Source organism: Alternaria arborescens, assembly GCF_004154835.1.
Source record: "Alternaria arborescens strain FERA 675 chromosome Unknown contig_9, whole genome shotgun sequence".
In the NCBI taxonomy this organism is placed as follows: Eukaryota; Fungi; Ascomycota; class Dothideomycetes; order Pleosporales; family Pleosporaceae; genus Alternaria; species Alternaria arborescens.
Window position 1 is genome coordinate 37,928 of NW_021167864.1, and position 18,712 is coordinate 56,639.

Here is an 18,712-nt window from a genome sequence, read left to right on the forward strand (position 1 = left end):
GCACGGCGCGCGACAGTACGCGTCTGAGCGATGCTTGAGCCAAATCCCTAAGCTGTGGCTGAAGGTTAACCTGAGCTGCTGCCGGTGGACCTTTAGCAATCTAGCAGCCTGGAGTTCTCTTCCTTATTGAATACGCTTCTCTATATACTAGTGTAATAGCTTCTTGAGCGCAGCCTCTTAGAATAAGCTCCTACAGCTTATCATGTTTAACTTCGGAAATTATCTTATGCTTAAATCTAAGGATTGGGATTTCATTCTTGACTCTCGTTTTATCATATTAATCTACCAATTATGCTAACACACATCTCTCTGTTCACTGGACTCACTCGTGCCCGGGAATTAACCCTAGGTTATCTAAGGACAAACTTCACAGTTGATACAAGGACTGTAACAACCAATCTATCTATTTCTTTATACCTATTGCTTTGAGTCTTGCCCTCCTGCCCAGTGTCTGAGATCTCGGATGTCATTGGCATCTAGTAAGGACCTGGCATCTCGAGATGACTGGTCTTTTCCCACTCTTCGACCACAAGCAACTAAAACAGGAAGTACATGCGGCGTAGCTGATCTAGTAAGCTTCTCGGCAGGTTCGAAAAGAATTCTGAATAAGCCAAGGTATAAGACGAGCTAAGGAGGTCGATGGGTCAGCGTTACGCTGATGAGGTAGGGAGCACCTTGTCATTTCTTTTGCCAAAATGATTGATGGAACCTGTGAGCGTGGCGTGTAAGGCATGCGCACTGGGCAACTCAGAAAACACGGAAGAAAGACAAATGTTTATTCTATATCGATAGTGCTCGAGCAGAAAGAGAATTGCATGACAAAAGACGCAGACAAAAACAAAAACACAAGTAAAACGAAAGTCCTCATATAGCATCCTTCCATCCCACAGTCTCCAACCCCACAAACCACCCCACGCTTCCCTTACCAATCATATGACGTCGTCTCTCATATCGCCTTTACTGACAGACAATAACCCCGTTGTCCAGGTTAGTCTGGCCAAAATCGACATCGTCGCCACCAGCCCTAACATCATGTTAATCCCAGCTAGGTCCTCACTCCAACTCAAAGTTGGACGACAGAAACTTACACAATAGTAGCCCCCCTCTTCGTGCCCGCCGCATCACTAAAGATGTTGCACCGCCCATTTCCAGCACCGACAATCAGTGCACGATTAGCAAACACCGGACGGCCCAGGCCAGCAAAGTTTGCACGGATAGAAACACGGGAGCTACCATGTAATGGTTAGTTGAAACAGAAAACTACCTCAACTCGTTCGGTGGTGAGCTGGACGATGTGAAGAAAATAAAACAAAAAAGACAAGGAAGAGATTGTTGTGGAAGGTATAGATGGCTGGGACTTACCCATTAGCGGGGATGACGCGCTGGACGGCTGTGTCGATGGCGTCGTTGGAGAGTTGGACGCGGAGACTGCCGGTCTGGCGGGTGTCGATGTTGACGGAGGCGGTAGGAGCGGCGATGGCGAAGGCCGCGAGGAGGGGTGTGAGGAGAGCGATGAGCTGCATTTTGGTAGTAGTTTGGTGGTGGTGAGGATTGTGGTGCTGAAGCTGTGGAGGGTTGTAGTGAAGATGATGCGAAAGGACAAGTGACCATGATATGTTGGCTTTATACACTCTTGCTCATGGTCAGGATACAGGTAGTACTCTTGTGAAGCGCTTTTCTTAGACTGATCCTCTTGCTTGACAGTGCCTGTCTCTCATCAGATTCCTCTTACCCATCTATTCTGATCTCTCAATTTCCCGTTATGCCATCGACACCCACGTACACAAGGCGCAATGTTGTCTTGTCATAGGAAATGTTTCTTGTTGAAACATGCTAGATTGCTCGATACCACGAACCATCATAAGGCTGACAACAATTTTGCTGACAATCGTCTAAGTATGGGTAGACATGAAACGCAGGCCATGGCTTGTTGATGGTTTGCGCTATTCCGGGGTCGGACACGTTGGGCTGATGTCAGATCGGCAGATGTGGGGTACGTAAGGCGTGACGAATGAGCGGCAAAGATGTATTATCGATACTATGCTTGCAGACGATTATTGTGATGTTTCATGATCGAGCCTTCCGTGGTGGTTGTGAAGGTCGTGCATACATCAGCTAGGCGTATGGTGTCTTGGTTTCCCTTAAATGCTAGGCACTGCTCAGCCATTGCTACCAAGCACGACGCATCGTGAGCCATAATGCATTGACAGTGCGACAGTGTGCAGCAACACTATTCCTGAGTATGTCCGCGATAGACTGCTTTCATTATTAGCATTAACCATGGGCGGTCCATCTTCCATCGTCACTTCATGGACGCCGAATGTTGCACGAGCAGCTCGCACACGACTTGTAGATAGACAAGATCAACAAGTTCGACACAATAAATTATTCTTTTTTACTTGTACATTGTGAAAATACAATGTGTTGTACACATATACGGCCGTTGCAGTCTTCGCCAAAGTCGTCGTTGCGGTCATGTTTGCATCGAGCAGCTATTCGTCTATCGCCTGGGGAGAACATCCTTCGCACCATCCTTCAATCTTTGGGCGGCATCGGCGACGGCGTCCCTGGTCAAGTGGAAATGCGAGCCAAGGCGGTCCTGCAATGGTGTTAGTATCGCCGTCATGACAGCACGGATTTACCAGCTTACCTGCTCTGCACCCATTCCGCCACCAGCCAACAGCTTCGCCCTTTGCTGACCATCGTAGCCAAGACCAAAGTACTTGGCGTTCTTCTCTCCGTTTGCAGCCACGCTTCCCGCAGCCTGTACTGCCTTGGCAGCGTCGATGCTGTGCAAGGCCGGGCTGAAGTGTGCGTTGTACCGGTCCTGCTCGGCGCCGTCACCCTTGTACTTGGCAGCGTCCTTCATGGCGTTGTAGCCACGATCACCGATGCTCAAATGTTCGCTGTAGCGGTCTTGCTCGGCACCCTCGCCCTTGGCCAGGGCAGCTCGTTGCAGCTTGTCGAGGCCCTTGTCGACACCGCGGCGGATGGCATCGGTTGAGGCGCCGAAGTGCTGGCCGTAACGATCTTGCTCAGCTGCGGAACCGTGTTTTGTGGTGACGTCGAGGTTGACGGGGTGCGTAGCCGCAGCGGACTTCTCGTCGGAGCTGAACCAACCCATTGTGATAAGATTTGAGGTAATTGGAGTATGTGAAGTGGGTTTAAAGGTAGTAGTAAGGACTTGTGGAATTGAGTTATCAATTGCTGTGATGGTGGTGTGAGGTCGGAGAAGAGGTCGTGTTATGTTGCTGGGTTGCGGAGAACGATGACGTAGGAGCTAGCGAATTGCGCCAAAATCCTTGCCCCGTGCCTGATCGTCATGTGAAGCTCACAGCCCGCCTCGGTCCACTAACCAGGTACATCATCATTAAACATGTCAAGTTTTCGAACAATCCGTGCTCTTATTTGTTTTTGTCACGTCCGCATGACGATGTTCTGCATTGGCGAGAAAAGGTGGTCGAGATACACTTCTGGCGGTGCACCAGCTCCCGCTGACCATGTACAGCCACTCGTGGCCACGCCCCTCAAGTCGGCGGGTGCGAACTCGAAAGCCTGCAGACTTATAAGCGACGGCTACATAATCTTGCGCCTGCCTATGCGCGAAACAATGCCTTCGCAGTGTGCTCGCCATGGCAAGACTTTGGAGTCAGCGGCTGGGGTACCCCGATCGGGGACGTGTAGGTTTGTCGGGGTACTTCGGGAACCGCTGCACCGCGCTAACAAAAATTCACTGCAGGAGTATACCGTCGAAATACCTACACGTCTGGACTGATGCAGAAAGACCAAAAAGAACAAAAAGAACATTTTCCGACACCGGGAATCGAACCCGGGCCTTGCCGGCACTGTACAGTGAACTGACTCTGCTAATGAGAGCGGCAAATCCTAGCCACTAGACCATATCGGATTTTGATGAAAAGAATTTGACACGGTCATCTTATGACCTCACCAACTACCACGAAGTTGACATTTCTAGATCTAGCCTGTTCCGGCCCGGGCCGACTCCATCATGGGCACAAAAGGGCTTCAAGCACTATTGTGGCTTGATTCCGACTCGTCTGTAGTCTGATAGAGCCATATACCCTATACAGCTGAATATTGTGTATCCGGTATCACAGAAAGGCACCTTGTTTGACACTCGTTTGCTGCACCTTCACAATGACCATAGTCCTGTCAGCTGCTGGCCGGCTTGTGCGAATGATTGCTACGGTAATAGTATAAATCACAAAGACAGGTTCCCTTGTTCATCCTTCTTCTTCAGCGCTCAAACATCCATCGCATCCCATTCCTGTTCTCCGTTCCAACCCTCGTAGCACTCCACATACCCTCATCATGGACGAGAAAAGATGCTCTCATTGCCAGAAACCAGCGACTACGATTTGTTTTGGATGTAAAACGCATGTCTACTGCAACGGAGACCACCGACGGGCGGATTTGGACAACCATAAGGAGTATTGCGAAATTGCTCAACTCGAAACTTCTCTTACGATGGCCGCTGAAGTCGTCCAACAAGCCTGGCTTACATTGAAGGAATATACTTGGCCAATTCCAATATCAAAGGTTGAGCTAGAGGACCAGAAGGTCGTAGCCTACGAGGACGGTACCGCTACGAAAACTTTGTTTTCAGATCTTTCAGATATCCGGTTCCCAGATCAGGTCGCTAAACATGCGCTCATGTGCTTTCGGTATCCTTTTATGCCATTAGTGTTGACGGAATCCTTGATTTCACCGCTTATCAAGCGTGAGTCTATTCACAACCCCTTGCAATCAACCGTTGTTCTAATACTATCCTAGAAAGCGAATTTCATCTCCATGAAGTTCAGGTCGAGCTGAAAGACCCAATGCAAACCGCTAATTTTGTGCATACAAACGAGACAAGAAAATCGAACTGGCCTTTTCACAGGTTCATGCTTTTAAGAATCACTCACAGGCGGAGTGGTAAGCGTTGGTACATGAATCCGTCTGGCGCCGATTTCAGACTTACGCAAAACATCTTCCCGGCTGCAGAATTCGAATCGGTTCACCTCAAGAGGCTTTGCCGAGTTTTCAACGTGGGAAGGTGCAGAGAACTCGAGGAGGCTTGCGCCAGAATCCAGAGATCCAATTCGTTTTTGACACAAATTGACTTGACCATTGCGTGGCTCATGCGAAAAGTACTCTCCAATTTTCTGCGGCAGCCCGGCAGCGCTCTGGCAAGTATCGTTCGTAGACCCGGCATAGTTTCCTCTGCTTGAAAACAATCTTTGAGGAATGTGTTGACTCAGGCTGTACGTGGATACGTCGCACGTTACGATCCAGGACAGTATCTGCATGCCGTGCATCGCGAAACTGACCAAATTGTTTGTGAGGGCATGATACAAGAAGTGGCTCACCGCCACATCTTCGTCGACGTAAGAACGGCGGCGGAGCGTGCAGATAATTCAGTCCCTGAGACTGATGCAGCTCAATACTTATTGCAGCTGAGGAATCAATTCAGCGGCCCGTAACTGGATCTTGTGCTGGCGGCAATAAGGTCGACGAACTTGGGGTAGGTAAGGTGTAGATTGCATGGTCTAATTGGGAAAGACTTGACATAACTTGTAACATCTTCTAGTCAATCTACACTGCTTATCACCATTTGCATTCGCACCTCAATTCTCGAGACAGTCCACGAAAGTCTCTCATAGTGACCTTTCTACGTCATGTAACCTAATGACTTTAGCTTCCATTTTGGGTGTTTTGCACCTCCCGACTCACCTTCACCTCGTTGTCACGTACGACCGGAACAAACATCGCCCGCCTTCACCTACGCTACTCGCTACAATAGGAACGCGCACACTTACACACATTGCCATTATGACTTACCCATACATCTTGCTCTCACAGACAAACCCCCAACCATGGCGACAGGAGCAGAAGCAGCATGCGTCGTGTGTCGCGAGCCCGCTCACAATAAGTGCGGTGCTTGCAATCCGGATACCTCATCGCCTCACTACTGCGGCAAGGCCTGTCAAGTTAATGATTGGCCGGCTCACAAAGAGACTTGCAAGGATATCCAGCTTGAGAAGAAGCTTACTCGCGTCGCTGCGATCCTTCAACAAGGCTATTACGACTTCCGCAAGAACACCTGGGACAGGCGCATCGTCAAGGTCGAACGTCTTCGGAATGATGATCTGGTATTACACGAAGCTGATCGAATTCACGGTATCAACGCAAAGTACTTCCTCCAATTTCCCCAGCATCTCGCCACCGACAAGCGAACTGGAAACGCTATGCTCTGTGTGAATGTATGCAACGATCCTCCGGCTTGGATGTACAGCATCATTGAAGAACTCTTGAGAGGTGAGATCTACTAGACTGATCGCATAATATATCACTGACCCACTGTAGGTCTGGCCGTCAAGGTTGAGGAAGTCAGCGTAGATCTCAAATTACCTCCTCACAAGGTCATCCTCCACTACGACAACGGCCAAGGAGACTGCAACTACCCAAGATACCATCACGAAATCATTCGCGTTACATCGATTAAGACCAAGAAGGCATGGGTCATAGACATCAGCGGCGCACAATACGGTATCCATCAGGCATTGTGGTCATGGCAAGAGTATCAGACTCGTTTCATGAAACAGGTCGACCAGGTTTATCCATTCGGTACAAACAAAGCCTTCCTCAAGAAGATTGGTGGCCTCTCTGGATATCCGTCTATGAGCAGCGGTGTGGTTGGAAAGATAGCAGACTATCTTGCTAATAAGGTCAAGAACGACTGGCAGGCTACATCTGGCTTCAGTCTGTCCCAAATGGTTGCGACAGACGAAGAGAACTTCGCTAAAGGCAAGTTGGACCTTCTGAGATTCATGGATAGCGTGGTTCGTACGTTCGTCCACGCCAACGAGTTTCGAGCAGAGTACAGAGCCATGGATGCTTTTGAGTGGGGGAATCCTGGCGATAGTCAACGCCTTATCAAGGAAGTCTCCGAAACCTTCTTTGGTAGCCTGGCTAGCCTCTAGACTGCTTGGAGTACGAAGTTTACAAGCAAATCTCGCATGATCGGATCGTTTTCAGGTTGCGAGGCGGCTTAGTAATATTGGGTCAATAGTTGGCCGGATGTCATGAGCACAGCAGAGAATTCCAGCGTATGTAGCTTCTTATACGTCAATCCTGATGGCGTCACTAAACCCATGGTCTACTTACGTAGTTGTAAATCGATGTGGGTCTCTCATACAATTACTCACCTTGCCTGTCTTTACAAACCCACGCGTGTCATCTTTGGTAACTTGGTCCTCTTCACCATTTTATTGACGACAGAACTCAACATGTTAGACGATAACTGAGATTCTTAACACAACTATCAGCTATCATAAGAGGCCAGAGATGTCGCGTATTCTTGTAATCACCCCCACGCCTACCAAGCAGACTATTTGGAAAGCCTCTTTACACCCGGCACCTCCTCGATGTCATGCTGGGTAGCACCACCTACAAACTCATCGTTGCTTCGAGTAAACTACGTGAACATACCATCTGAATCGATAGCCAAATGGTCATGGCTTGCTGCGCAAGAACCATCCTAGGCGACCATATCAGAATACCGCCATACGAGACGATCTTGAATATGATTGGCACAGTGTGGAAAAGCTGAACGGATGATTCGGATGTCCAGACGACGGAGAAGATTGTACCAAAGGAGAGTTGTGGAGATACCCGGAAGCTGATGCAGCGCCGAACTCAAACCTCGAGCGAATCGTACAGTAGAACGGTCGAAGCTTAGGTGGCGAACGTAGTTACTACCGACAATGACGGGACTTACTCAGTTGACAATGAGATGATCATGTAATCAGCTGATGGTGATATCTACTCTAACGACAGCCAGTTTATCCCTTGTCTAGATGGCAAGGCATACTCAGGCGACGACTGAATGTACTCAGTAGATGCGAACGTTGTGTAGTAATTGAAGTCGACGCTGTGATGATGTAATGTAGAAGAGGAGTTTCCAAACAACATGATTCCGCGTGGACGTGAGCATTTGACGGAGATGAAAAGCATAATGTGAGAGCGTGTTAGTCACCAGAGATGGTAAACCCGAGTCTTGATACAATGTACAGATTACTCAATATCTACATGATAATTACATCGTTCCCAACACCCGTCTAATGCTTCTTGCTCTGGATACCCTTGAGGAAGCCCTTGTACGCAGGCTTCTTCTCGTAGTTGTCATCCCAGAGAAGGGCAGCACCCTCGCCCTTGAAGACACCAGGAATCCAAGAGTACTTGTCGGAGATACCCCAGACAGTCATACCAATGCATCGCTTAACAGCCAAGCAAGACTTGGCAACGCGCTCGAAAGCATCAGCCTGAACCTTGAGCTTCTCGGCAGTAGCAGGAGTGTTCATGCGGAGGTCAATCTCGGTGTAGACAACGTCGACGCCAAGATCAGCAGTCGCGCGAAGAGCAGCCTCGAGAGTCTTTTGGTCGGGAGCGGCTCCAGGAGCAGTGGGAGTGGCCTCGCTAGCAAGATGAGCCTGGTAGCCAACACCGTCGATGCGAACGCCGTAGGACTTGATGAGCTTGACGATACGTTGGGCACCCTGGGTCTTCTCCGCGTTGTACTCAAGGTTGTAGTCGTTGTAGAAAAGCTCGGCCTTGCCGCGGTACTTGTTGGCGAAGCGGAAAGCAATGGGAAGGAAGGCCTCGCCGATGGTGTCGTACCAGACGCTAGAGCGGTATGTACCGTTCTCGTTCAGAGCCTCGTTAACTACGTCCCAGCGTGTGCAGACGCTCTTGTAGCGGGTCATAACGGTCTTGATGTGGTTCTCCATGATGCCGATGAGGGTCTTGTTGTCAAATCCGCCCTCAGATACCCAGGGTGGCAGCTGAGAGTGCCATACCAGGGTGTGGCAATGGACCTGGAGGTTGTTTTTCTTGGCGTATGCCGCATATCGGTCGGCGTCCTCGAAAGTGAAGTTGTTGCGGGACGGTTCGACAGATTCCCACTTCATTGCGTTCTCGGGAGTGAAGGAGTTGAAGTCGGCCTTGATAATTTCGCCCTCACGAGTCTCGTTGCGGAGAGTTAGAGCGGTACCGATGAAGCTTCGTCCTGCCTTCTTCATGGACTTGTAAAGACTGTCATTGTCCTTACCATGGCCGTAGGTACTATGTAGATATTAGCGAGTCGTCGCTATGACTGAAACACGAGCTGCTTACGGGCTGGCAACGGCAGAGCCGGCAAGCGCCAGGCTGGCGACGATACTGGAGAAACGCATGTTGATTGAGACTTCGAGAGTGTTGACTGATTCGAAGTTGTCTGCCACGGATACCTTTGAACAATGGACTGGCCTGCTATGCTATATATTCTTCTGCGGTTATTCTAGAACTCTAGCGTATGCATGCTCAATCTATCTATCCGCTCTCGCGGTTCGTCTTCACCCCAGTCTTTTTGTTTAACCGGGCTCGTGGCTCGTGTGCAAACCTGCCTTTCGTTGCTGCGAGTCCTTTGACCTGGCTGCATGGCGCCACCTGCTTGCAGGTTGCGGAGTTTCTCCAGACTAATCCACAAATCAACCGGCTTGGACCTCGGGATCATCGGGGCCAGCTCCTGCTTCTGGGGTAGACGTTCTGGGCGCCGCTGTCCATTGCCTAAGCGAAATGCACATCCGGGGTGAGGAAGCACGTGAGATGCAGGTCCCACTCATGTCGTGAACGTGGATGCAGGTATAGCTGCGTCCATGGAAGCTAGCCGGGTAATATGAAATTGCGCTCAGCCTCAAGCGCCCACTCCATCCATCCGAGGAGTCGATGGTGTTGATGATGGTGTTGATGTTGATCGAAGGAGTGATGGCGAAAAGTGAGGGGAAGTGCCTGGTTGCCGGGCCGTTCAGGGTCCACGCCCGTGGTTGATTGACGCGACCCACGACATTGTGAACAGCGATCAACATGCACAACAATATATCGCGCGTCTTCTCCACGTCAAGCCAACAGCCCTTTTATTGCGACAGTGTCTGCCAGCTACTGGAACCATATCGCAGTCTCTATCCCCAACCTCCATTCACCGGCAGATCTCGCAACCCTCGATGAATGACGACGAGAGAAGCCTTGTAGATTTAGCCCACCCGTAAAGCCACGATCTATCGTTTCCTATTTTAGCGTGAAGGATAACGTGTGGGCGTCCCGCCCCCATGACAAAAGGTTGGACTTTAGCCATTTAACCGGCGCCGCACCAATTTCCTCCCTTTGTGATACTGAGCGTTTTTCGAATCTACGACACGATACTGATGGACTTGAACTTGCCACAGCAGAAGTAATCTGCGCGAGAGCCAGGCGCCGAGGTGCTCATGGAGGTGGCGACCGGAGCTATGGGGCCGACAACTGGCGCATGGCTAAAATTGCGGCACGGCTTATTCATCCCGCCAGTTACTAGCTGCCCAGCAATTCCTCTGGAACGATTGCGATGCGCAGTCAATAACGCAAAGAGCGTACGAAGACAGTCCTTAGTATCTAGCGGTTGCTAACAAGAGAAGCCAGAACGTTTGCTTTCACCCACTGTTCCAAGTCCAAATCGCCATCGTCGTTCCAGATTTCTATCATGGGAACGATGGTCACTTCCAGAACCAGAAAACTTTAACTCTTGTCACCGCGTTCCGCATCTGTGTACTCTTCTACAAAATCTGCAGCTCGAACACAATGAGTGTTTACGAATTTACGCATATACACGCGTGCTCAACTGGAGATAGTCGAAACTTTGGCCAGCGATGAACGAACCCACGGAACTCTACTCGTCGATGATTACTTATGGGCAAAGGTCTAAACCGAACATGACGCTGGCTGCAATATACTGCATGGTCTCTCATCTCCAAAGTTCGGGATTTTTTTCCCAATTATTCCATCCAAGCCCCGAAACAATCGAATGTGGATGGTGTGACGGCGGTATTGTGGCAATAATGTTGCATGTCTCTCCTGACAAGATGCATCGTACAGCGCATGTCATAATTGTCCATCTCACGTACCCTGATAACTGCGTTTCAAGACCCCACACTACGTTGTGAACCAACAACATTGCCTCTCACATCCGTATAGGGCACCATGCCTTCGGCATCTAGATTCGGTCGCTATGTACCCCGCCGAAAAGTCACGCGATGGTCCGAAACGATACGAAGCGTCTACATTTTGCAGCACTGCAGACCCAATATTGCGTTGCGATTCCTCAACACCCGAGGACTCCGCTCATTCGGACAATCCATGAAGGAGGCCTGATTGCCTGCGACAAGACCATGGCTTGCAGCATGTTGAGCCCAATACGAGATGTAAGGAGGCTCTGTAACACTTGCGCATTGCCGAATATCGCCGACTGTGCTATAGCAATACCGAAAGGTAAGGGTCCCAGGCGAAGTTCTTATACATACTGTCGATAAGCAGATTGAGAGCTAGGTCAAGCCAAAGTATGCGGAGAGGCCAACTCGTATGGTGAGAGAGCAAGCTGATATTGCTGGATTGTAACATATCTAGATACTGACAACCAGCAAGGTAGAGTTAATGTTTTCAGTCCACTGTAGTACCTCGGCTCGCACTCTTGCCATTGAGTGACTTACTCAGTTGTCAGGCCGCCATGCGTGAGAAAAGTTCACAGAACGCTAACAGACGGTCAACGTAAGTGACAGAATTTGTAGTGCAGTGTAATGCGACGCGACTGTTTCTTCACGCGTCCGATACCCCAGCCATCCAATAGCAAGATATAGTTCCTGAATGATTCGCGACCAGGGTACCCACCTTCGGTATCGGCGAGGAGATCTATCGCGGCTGGAACGAAAAGACCAGGAGAGGCGAACTTGGGCATGTCCTCCGGGTATGAGGTTGGGCACACAACGATCGACAGAGTTATCAAAGAAGCGAGCGAGATCAGCGAAAGGGTTGCAGACGCGAGACTTTTCCCCGAATGACGCTAGTCAATCATCACGCGTTGATTGGCTCGATGTGCGGGACACCGCGTGGCTGAACAACGTTCCGACGTTGACGGACCGAATTTGACATTTTTGCACCCCCGCAAAAGGCCCGTCCTGTCAGGAGTGTTGCAATATGCTTTCATTTCGATTCAGGGAATCTTGCAGTTCGAGTCGCGGGTTTCAGCAAATCAAGGCCACACCTACATCTACGCTGTGACGTCATCACCTATTGGAGAGCATCGAGAACGCGCACAAGCCGCTAGGCGCGATGACGGAATCCCGGATGCTTTGGATGCGAACTTCAGAGAGAAAGAGAGCGAGAACCACGTTGTGTATGGAGATGGGGTCGTTGTTATCATCCAGGTACTAGTCTGAGACTCTAGGTACCGGAGAACCTCGAGTGGAACAATCCAATGGGGATCTTTCCCTTAGCCGATTTTTCAGTCGCTATCAACGCCCGATCTCAGAGCCCAGGTAACCATGCCCGAGGCCCCATGGCTCCAAGATTAGCAGATCATCCCCTGGTTCATGCAACCCTGTAAATCCATATCAAGGACAGTCATGACTGACCCCAAGAATGCCTGTGCGAGGCTGACGCTGTTACACAAACACAACACCAGACTTTGCTTTCTTGGAGGCCACTCGTCGTCGCGATGGCTTGCGCAAACGGTTCCACGCCGTTGCTCTTACCTTGGACGAACAACTCGGTCTCTGCAGATGGCACCGTACTCTCCAGGGGCATCTCATTCTCCATCGGCACACCTCCGCAACCGTTTTCCTTGACGCCATCAACCCTGTCCGACAACCTCTTCATCAACAATGCAGCAGAATGTACGGCGGCTACGAACACGAGCTGCATTGGCCAGCTTAGTGGTATCTACGACAGTGCAGCCTCGACTACGTTCGCAGAGGTCAACTACGCGGTGTGGACAGGCAGTAGGGAGTCTGTGGATCTAGCATCCGCGAGCTCTTACGTCTTTTTCGACGATGCCGCAGCGTTCGGTCTCAAACCCGATGCAAACAAGTTCACCACATTCCCCATGTATACCAATGGGTCTACCGATAGTAAGTTCAAGAGATTGATTGATCTATACAGCACTGACATATCCTAGCGAACGCGGACCCTTTCATGAGGAATGAACCTGATTTCCGTGCGACTCTGCCTTTGGGGTTGGACTCCAGTTTTCTCAACTTCCTCGTGGACGCAGGTCAAGCCTCTTCTCGGACGTTCGGATTATGGGCTGGATCAGAATCCGAAGAGACACCTCAAGACGGTCTGATCGTAGTTGGTGGCTACGATGAAAGCCGCCTGAAGAGTGCTGCAACTACATTTCCTATGTTCTCTGACTGTCCAACATGCGCTATTTTGACAGCCATCACGTACGATGCTGGTGGCACGAGCACTACGCTGTTCGCATCCAAGACGGACACTCTCGTTGTGCATCTGGATCCTTTCTCTTCGGACATAAGACTTCCAGCTGCAATGCTGGATGCTCTCGCCGCTGCAGAGAAGACTGCCGTCTGGAATGAGACTTCGCGCCATTTTGAGCTTCCTACGGACCCAGCTCCGGCAGGTACCATCACCGTTACGCTATCTGACATGGGTACTCCCGGTGGTGACGCATCGAAGCCTTCGGTTGCCACCTACAAGTCCGTCATACCAGCGACTGAACTCTACAACCGGCCACGGGCATATAATGCTGCAGGAGTCTACGAAGTGGATAACGCGACAGTCTTTAACTTGGCGGTGACAAACCAGACTGGCCCGGCCGGTTCAGTCACTATCGGCACTCTGGGACTCCCTTTTTTCACGCAGAACTATCTCATCGTCGATCCAGACGCACAAAACTTCCAGCTCGCGCCTGCAGTCGTTGCGCCAGCCGATCCTAAAGGAGCGGATGCGAAGGTAAAGCAAGTGTGTCGCGTTTTGCCCGGCGCGAAGCAGAAATCCCAGATCGCTGCTATAGCTGGAGGGGTTGTCGGTGCCATAATCGGTACACTTCTCATCGTCGGTCTAGTCCTGTGGCTGCGCAAGCGTAGGAACAATGCAGCCAACCCACGACATTCTCGTGGCGAGAGCGATGCGCCAACTGCCACATCCCAGAACCCGATAGTTCGACGTATGCCTGACCACGTGTCCTTGGATAGTAGCTCTCTCGAATTGCCGCGTCAAGCTCCACCACCTTCCGCCATGGTGCTAAGCGATGGCACTACGTTTCCATCCCCAATCTCCGGTCGTTCGAAGAGTACTCGCAGCGGCAAACACGAGGATCCTCGGAGAGGCTTGGTCCATGATAACTTCAAGAAGGTTGACGAAGAAAATGACGGGAGACTTTTGGATGAAAGGCCTATGGGATTGAGCGAGACGATTCATTCGCGTGGGACACTACCTAGGATGGCTGCGGAGCACACTGTCGAATGATAGCATTGTTGTCCTTTTTGTTGTCATTGCGCATAGCGTGAAAACTTGCCGGATTTCCTTTCTGTCCTTACGATCTTGTAATACCCAACTGCGGAGGAATGAACAGGAATAACATGTGCGCGAGCACTATGAATGTACTGTACCTTCGCCTGAAGCTGGCTTCTAGCTATAATAAAAACAATGCGTCTTGCAATATTCATGAGCGCTGGATGGCCCACGCACGCGAATGGTGTGCTGTGGATGTTCGCTGGGATGTGACTTTATCATAACAAGTTACTTGAAAAGCTGCGACACGCTCTTAAGGAGAGAATTAGACGCTGTTCCTCGCGAACTCTTTCTCTACATACTTCTAGTCACGTACCAGTGCTTACCAATTCGTTTGACAATTTCTAGAGAGTAAGATCCGGAGCGTAAATTACATGAAAGGATCTTGTTGATCCTGTCTCATATGACAGAGATGTCAGTTTATTTTTCCATAGCGTCGGCGTGGTGATGCCGCTGGAGAGGCACACAACAATTTCCACACAGCGCCTAACACCATGAGATATGCACTATACAAACGAGGTTTAGCGCTGCCCCACCGATCCTGGAGGGGCCGCCGTCTTCTCCCAACCTTCCTGGATAACGCGACATGGTCAGAACACATTTACCCTCAACTCTACCAGCACGGAAGGCCGATCTCAGATGACTTTTGTGCGATCCGCCCTTGAGAGGTTGTCTGCCTCATGGCATCGCATGGTCAAATCAACAACGAATTTGCAGATCTTGTCAACCTCGGCAACACTCTCCAGCAGGACACAATGTACCGCCAATCCGTACTTGACTCATTATAATCATTCACGCGGCTTCTACTACGTGCGAAGATCTGTTCCGCTGGGCTACCATAGCAACGATGCGCAAGACACAAAAGCTGGCCGTGCAATGGCATGCACTACCGGTTTCACTTCGGCAGTACAAATTCAGAACGGCGCATACGGGGGCTTCCCTGGCCATCACCCGCATCGGAATTCAGTTTCATCCCAACGCTCTCCCGCAAGCCCTGCCGCTTCGTAGAGGTGTATCGCTTGTAGCATTAATGTTTTCGCTGTCGGTGCGTACTGATGCAAGCTAGCATACCTTTTACATTACCTCATGATCGGCGCTGGAATTGAGGTTCATCAGAAGCAGCGTGAAGGCGCGGAAAAGTAGCCGTGTGACCTGTAAAGGTAGTCTTCAAGGCAAATACTCGGCAAGACTCTCATATGCTTCTGCGCGGATCAAGTAGTGTTGGTACCGACATGATTGAACCACCGTGGCACGTTCTCCTCGGTTGAAGACTACCGGACCTTTGCGAAGCTAGATGAATTGCAGAAAAAGCGACTAGCCAGAGCGAATCGACCGCCATCGACTACCAACCTACATTTGTGTCCTCAACCGCGCCACGGAACTTCAACACACGTCGGGTTCTGGGCCAACTCAATGCTAAGATCTCCCCATATAGCGGCCGCATGCCACCACGTACGCTACTCAAGGCGAAGTAAATTTCATCTTGACTTTTCGCGGGGTGGGCGGTGATCCCTTATACAGCATAATATACTTGGACGTATGTAGTGAGAATTATCACTATGATGGGGACAATTTGGCGCAGCGTTGACAGATGCACGGAGTCAGCTTCGTGTTCGTAAACTCGCCACTCTATTGGGTGTCGCATGGATTATTTAGGGACACGGTCGGTGTTGGCTTAGAAGCTTCGTTTGCCTGCTCGCTCTTGCCGCAACGCTAGAGATACTTTCCTTCATTTCGCCAGTCCGCACTCAATCAAGGCCTTCTTACCTTTCGTACCCTCCTCCTCCCACCAGATGTCTCTTATCTCCAATCCTACCTTCCCTATCAGCTCCTTCCACTGGCTCATTGTGCGTTCTCCAGAGGCCAGATTCATCATCTGCCAATCCATCTTGGCATCGAAGTGATCGAATTCTGTCTCCGCTAGAATGACCTCGTGAATCAATACCACACTGTCCTGGGCCATCGCATCGACAATATTCTTCAAGATAGTAACAGCCTGCATCTCCGGCCAATCATGCAGAAGCATACGCAGATAGAAGGCTTTCGCACCCTTCAAAGACTGGGGCATAGGGTCGAAGAAACTCTGTCCGACTGTCACGGCTCCGTCTGGCAGCTCCTTAGCTTGCGCTATCACACTGGGAAGATCCAACAGCACACACACGCCCTGCATTCCCTGTGCACGCTCGGAGAATTTGCGAACTTGATGGCCTACACCGCCGCCAATATCGACGAATAGAACGCGCGAGGGTTCGCTGATGGCGAGGCGCTCCTTGACGGGGTACGCTGCAACGAACGTGTCGTGCTCGCCTGGCTTCCGGAGTGTCATCGTCTCGTTGAAGGCATCGAACATGCGTGCGTTCTCGGGCTTGTTCATGTAATCGAAGTAAGTCTCGCCTTTGCAGCCATATGCGTTGACGAACGGACTGTCGCGCGCATCGACAGGGTGTTTGTACCCGTTTGCGGCGAAGTAATCGGATAACTTCACAGCTGAGCGGAAGTGGTACGAGAAGTGGATGACGGCGCTGCGGAGGGGTGAGCCGGTTGCCAGGGCGCGACCAAAAGCAGAAGGAGTATATCTTGGTGTGAAGTCTGCTGTGGTTGTGGTTGTGGGGGTGAAGACTTCTGGAACCAGCAGTCGGAGGATACGTTCTGAAGGTGGTCAACTCGTGATTCTTTGTGCTAGATTGATTAAATGGAAGGTCCTACCAATCAGTCTGATGTCTGCTTTGCTCTTCTCTGCTAGTTCAGTAGCAGTGATGGGCCCATTATGTGCTACGGCGATGTCGACGAGTTTGAGATCGACGGCGATGATGATGACGATCGGGTCATAAAGGGACTAGTATCATTAGCCTTCTAGGACGTCGTATTGCAATCGAAAAGACGCACGAAGAAGTGTCGCAGGAACTTTTCTAAAGGATTCTCCAGGGCAAAGGTGAGCTTCTCCGAGGCCTGCAGTAGGGCGAGGCGATCACCCTCCTCAAGACCTGCTGGTCCTTTGTTGGCAAGGTCAAGGATATCTTGGGCGAGCGTCATGTTGCGATGGCTTGTTTGTCTTGTTTGGGAATCGAGATGCGAAAGTTGGCCTGCTCTCTAGTTCTCTGAAGCAGTACTTATACATTCGCGCTCGGCTTACGGTCACAATGATATCGGTAGTAGAGACACAGCTTCCCAGATGAGATGACCATCATACCAGAGGTTCCTAGCCATGTACATCCCATGTCAACGATGCGACATGTGATCAGGCTGATCAAACTACCGCGATACATCATGTGTATATCTCGTGCCTATGCCGATCTCATAATGTACCGAGTGTGTGAGGATACCGTGTGTCGGTGCGTGATGATACCGATAATGTGAACGCGCCGAATTCACCGTAATCTGCAAGGAGATCAGGCATGATCAAGACCTTAAGAGATTGTAAAACCGAGGCAATTATCCTCCAGGATAGCTTGGTGGTCAATGTTTGTTGTAGTGCTCAGTTCATTGCTTTGTGCTACATTCCATCCGTAAAGGTCCAATGTGCGTATCTACGTGCAAAGCAGCTCGGTCGCTTCTAGTAACAGGGCTACACTGCTTCTGGTTTGGAGCTTGGCACACAGAAGAAAAGACTCTCTTGTAAGGTTGAAAGTGCAAGTGTGCCCGCTCCAACTGCATGAGGTAATTCTCGCCGCTCTCTAATAGCTGATAGGTCTTCTGAGTCTGTAAATACACCGAATGTCTAAGAAGTCGAACAATGAATGCACCGAATATTTGAATGCGCCGAATGTGTGGATATACTAAGAAGATAGTGCTTGAGGCGGAGTCGGAATCAGTCTTTGCAGGTGCAAAGGGGCAGCCCGATGAGTAATCGCGAGGCTTGTTTAGGTAATGGAACGCCGCCTCTTCATTCATACTTCTCAGTCCGGGCTCTATCATCATCTTCTTTCTCGACACTTTGCGCATGGACGCCAGCCAACTTCTTATCAAGTCCTACCCCAGTCTTTCATCACATATCGCCCGAATCAAACGGATACGAAGAAGTGTAGCAACGTAATCCACGGATCCCCTACAAAAGGAAAATTCCGTTCAGTTAGAACTCTCCATCAGCCTGCTCAAATACGGGTGTAGAGTGAGGCGCAAGCAACGTCATCTCGAACAATGGACCGGATCGAATCTGCTGCTGATGTTAATCACATATCCATCAAGCGATCGTATGCCGGATGAATTTCCTCATCGCTAGATGACGCGCCATGTCGACAAGAAGCGAATATTCTGGTTCGGAACACCGGCTCACGCCTAAGGCTTACACGAACATTGGAACAGGTGCATGGCCACGAGCATCGCGTACGACCGTACG

The 18,712-nt window shown here is 50.4% G+C and overlaps 6 protein-coding genes across 6 annotated transcripts; 2 read left to right on the top strand and 4 right to left on the bottom strand.

Annotated features, from left to right (window-relative positions):
• Positions 1 to 957: 957 nt before the first annotated feature.
• Positions 958 to 1,523, bottom strand: AA0111_g4681 (hypothetical protein; the record flags this gene model as incomplete). Its single annotated transcript, XM_028650710.1, has 3 exons — positions 958 to 1,024; positions 1,089 to 1,229; positions 1,363 to 1,523. The coding sequence occupies 3 exons, from the start codon at positions 1,521 to 1,523 to the stop codon at positions 958 to 960; spliced, it is 369 nt and encodes a 122-aa protein (XP_028507388.1).
• A 977-nt stretch (positions 1,524 to 2,500) lies between these two features.
• On the bottom strand, positions 2,501 to 3,124 carry AA0111_g4682 (hypothetical protein; the record flags this gene model as incomplete). Its single annotated transcript, XM_028650711.1, has 2 exons — positions 2,501 to 2,599; positions 2,651 to 3,124. 2 exons carry the CDS (start codon positions 3,122 to 3,124, stop codon positions 2,501 to 2,503), a joined length of 573 nt encoding a protein of 190 aa, XP_028507389.1.
• Positions 3,125 to 5,879: 2,755 nt separating this feature from the next.
• Positions 5,880 to 6,986, top strand: AA0111_g4683 (hypothetical protein; the record flags this gene model as incomplete). Its single annotated transcript, XM_028650712.1, has 2 exons — positions 5,880 to 6,321; positions 6,370 to 6,986. 2 exons carry the CDS (start codon positions 5,880 to 5,882, stop codon positions 6,984 to 6,986), a joined length of 1,059 nt encoding a protein of 352 aa, XP_028507390.1.
• A 1,137-nt stretch (positions 6,987 to 8,123) lies between these two features.
• AA0111_g4684 (Endo-1,4-beta-xylanase 2) lies at positions 8,124 to 9,236 on the bottom strand (the record flags this gene model as incomplete). The annotated part of the gene is made up of 2 exons (XM_028650713.1): positions 8,124 to 9,126; positions 9,178 to 9,236. The coding sequence occupies 2 exons, from the start codon at positions 9,234 to 9,236 to the stop codon at positions 8,124 to 8,126; spliced, it is 1,062 nt and encodes a 353-aa protein (XP_028507391.1).
• A 3,326-nt stretch (positions 9,237 to 12,562) lies between these two features.
• AA0111_g4685 (hypothetical protein) lies at positions 12,563 to 14,331 on the top strand (the record flags this gene model as incomplete). The annotated part of the gene is made up of 2 exons (XM_028650714.1): positions 12,563 to 12,974; positions 13,022 to 14,331. The coding sequence occupies 2 exons, from the start codon at positions 12,563 to 12,565 to the stop codon at positions 14,329 to 14,331; spliced, it is 1,722 nt and encodes a 573-aa protein (XP_028507392.1).
• A 1,774-nt stretch (positions 14,332 to 16,105) lies between these two features.
• Positions 16,106 to 17,409, bottom strand: AA0111_g4686 (hypothetical protein; the record flags this gene model as incomplete). Its single annotated transcript, XM_028650715.1, has 3 exons — positions 16,106 to 17,025; positions 17,083 to 17,212; positions 17,263 to 17,409. 3 exons carry the CDS (start codon positions 17,407 to 17,409, stop codon positions 16,106 to 16,108), a joined length of 1,197 nt encoding a protein of 398 aa, XP_028507393.1.
• Positions 17,410 to 18,712: the final 1,303 nt, after the last annotated feature.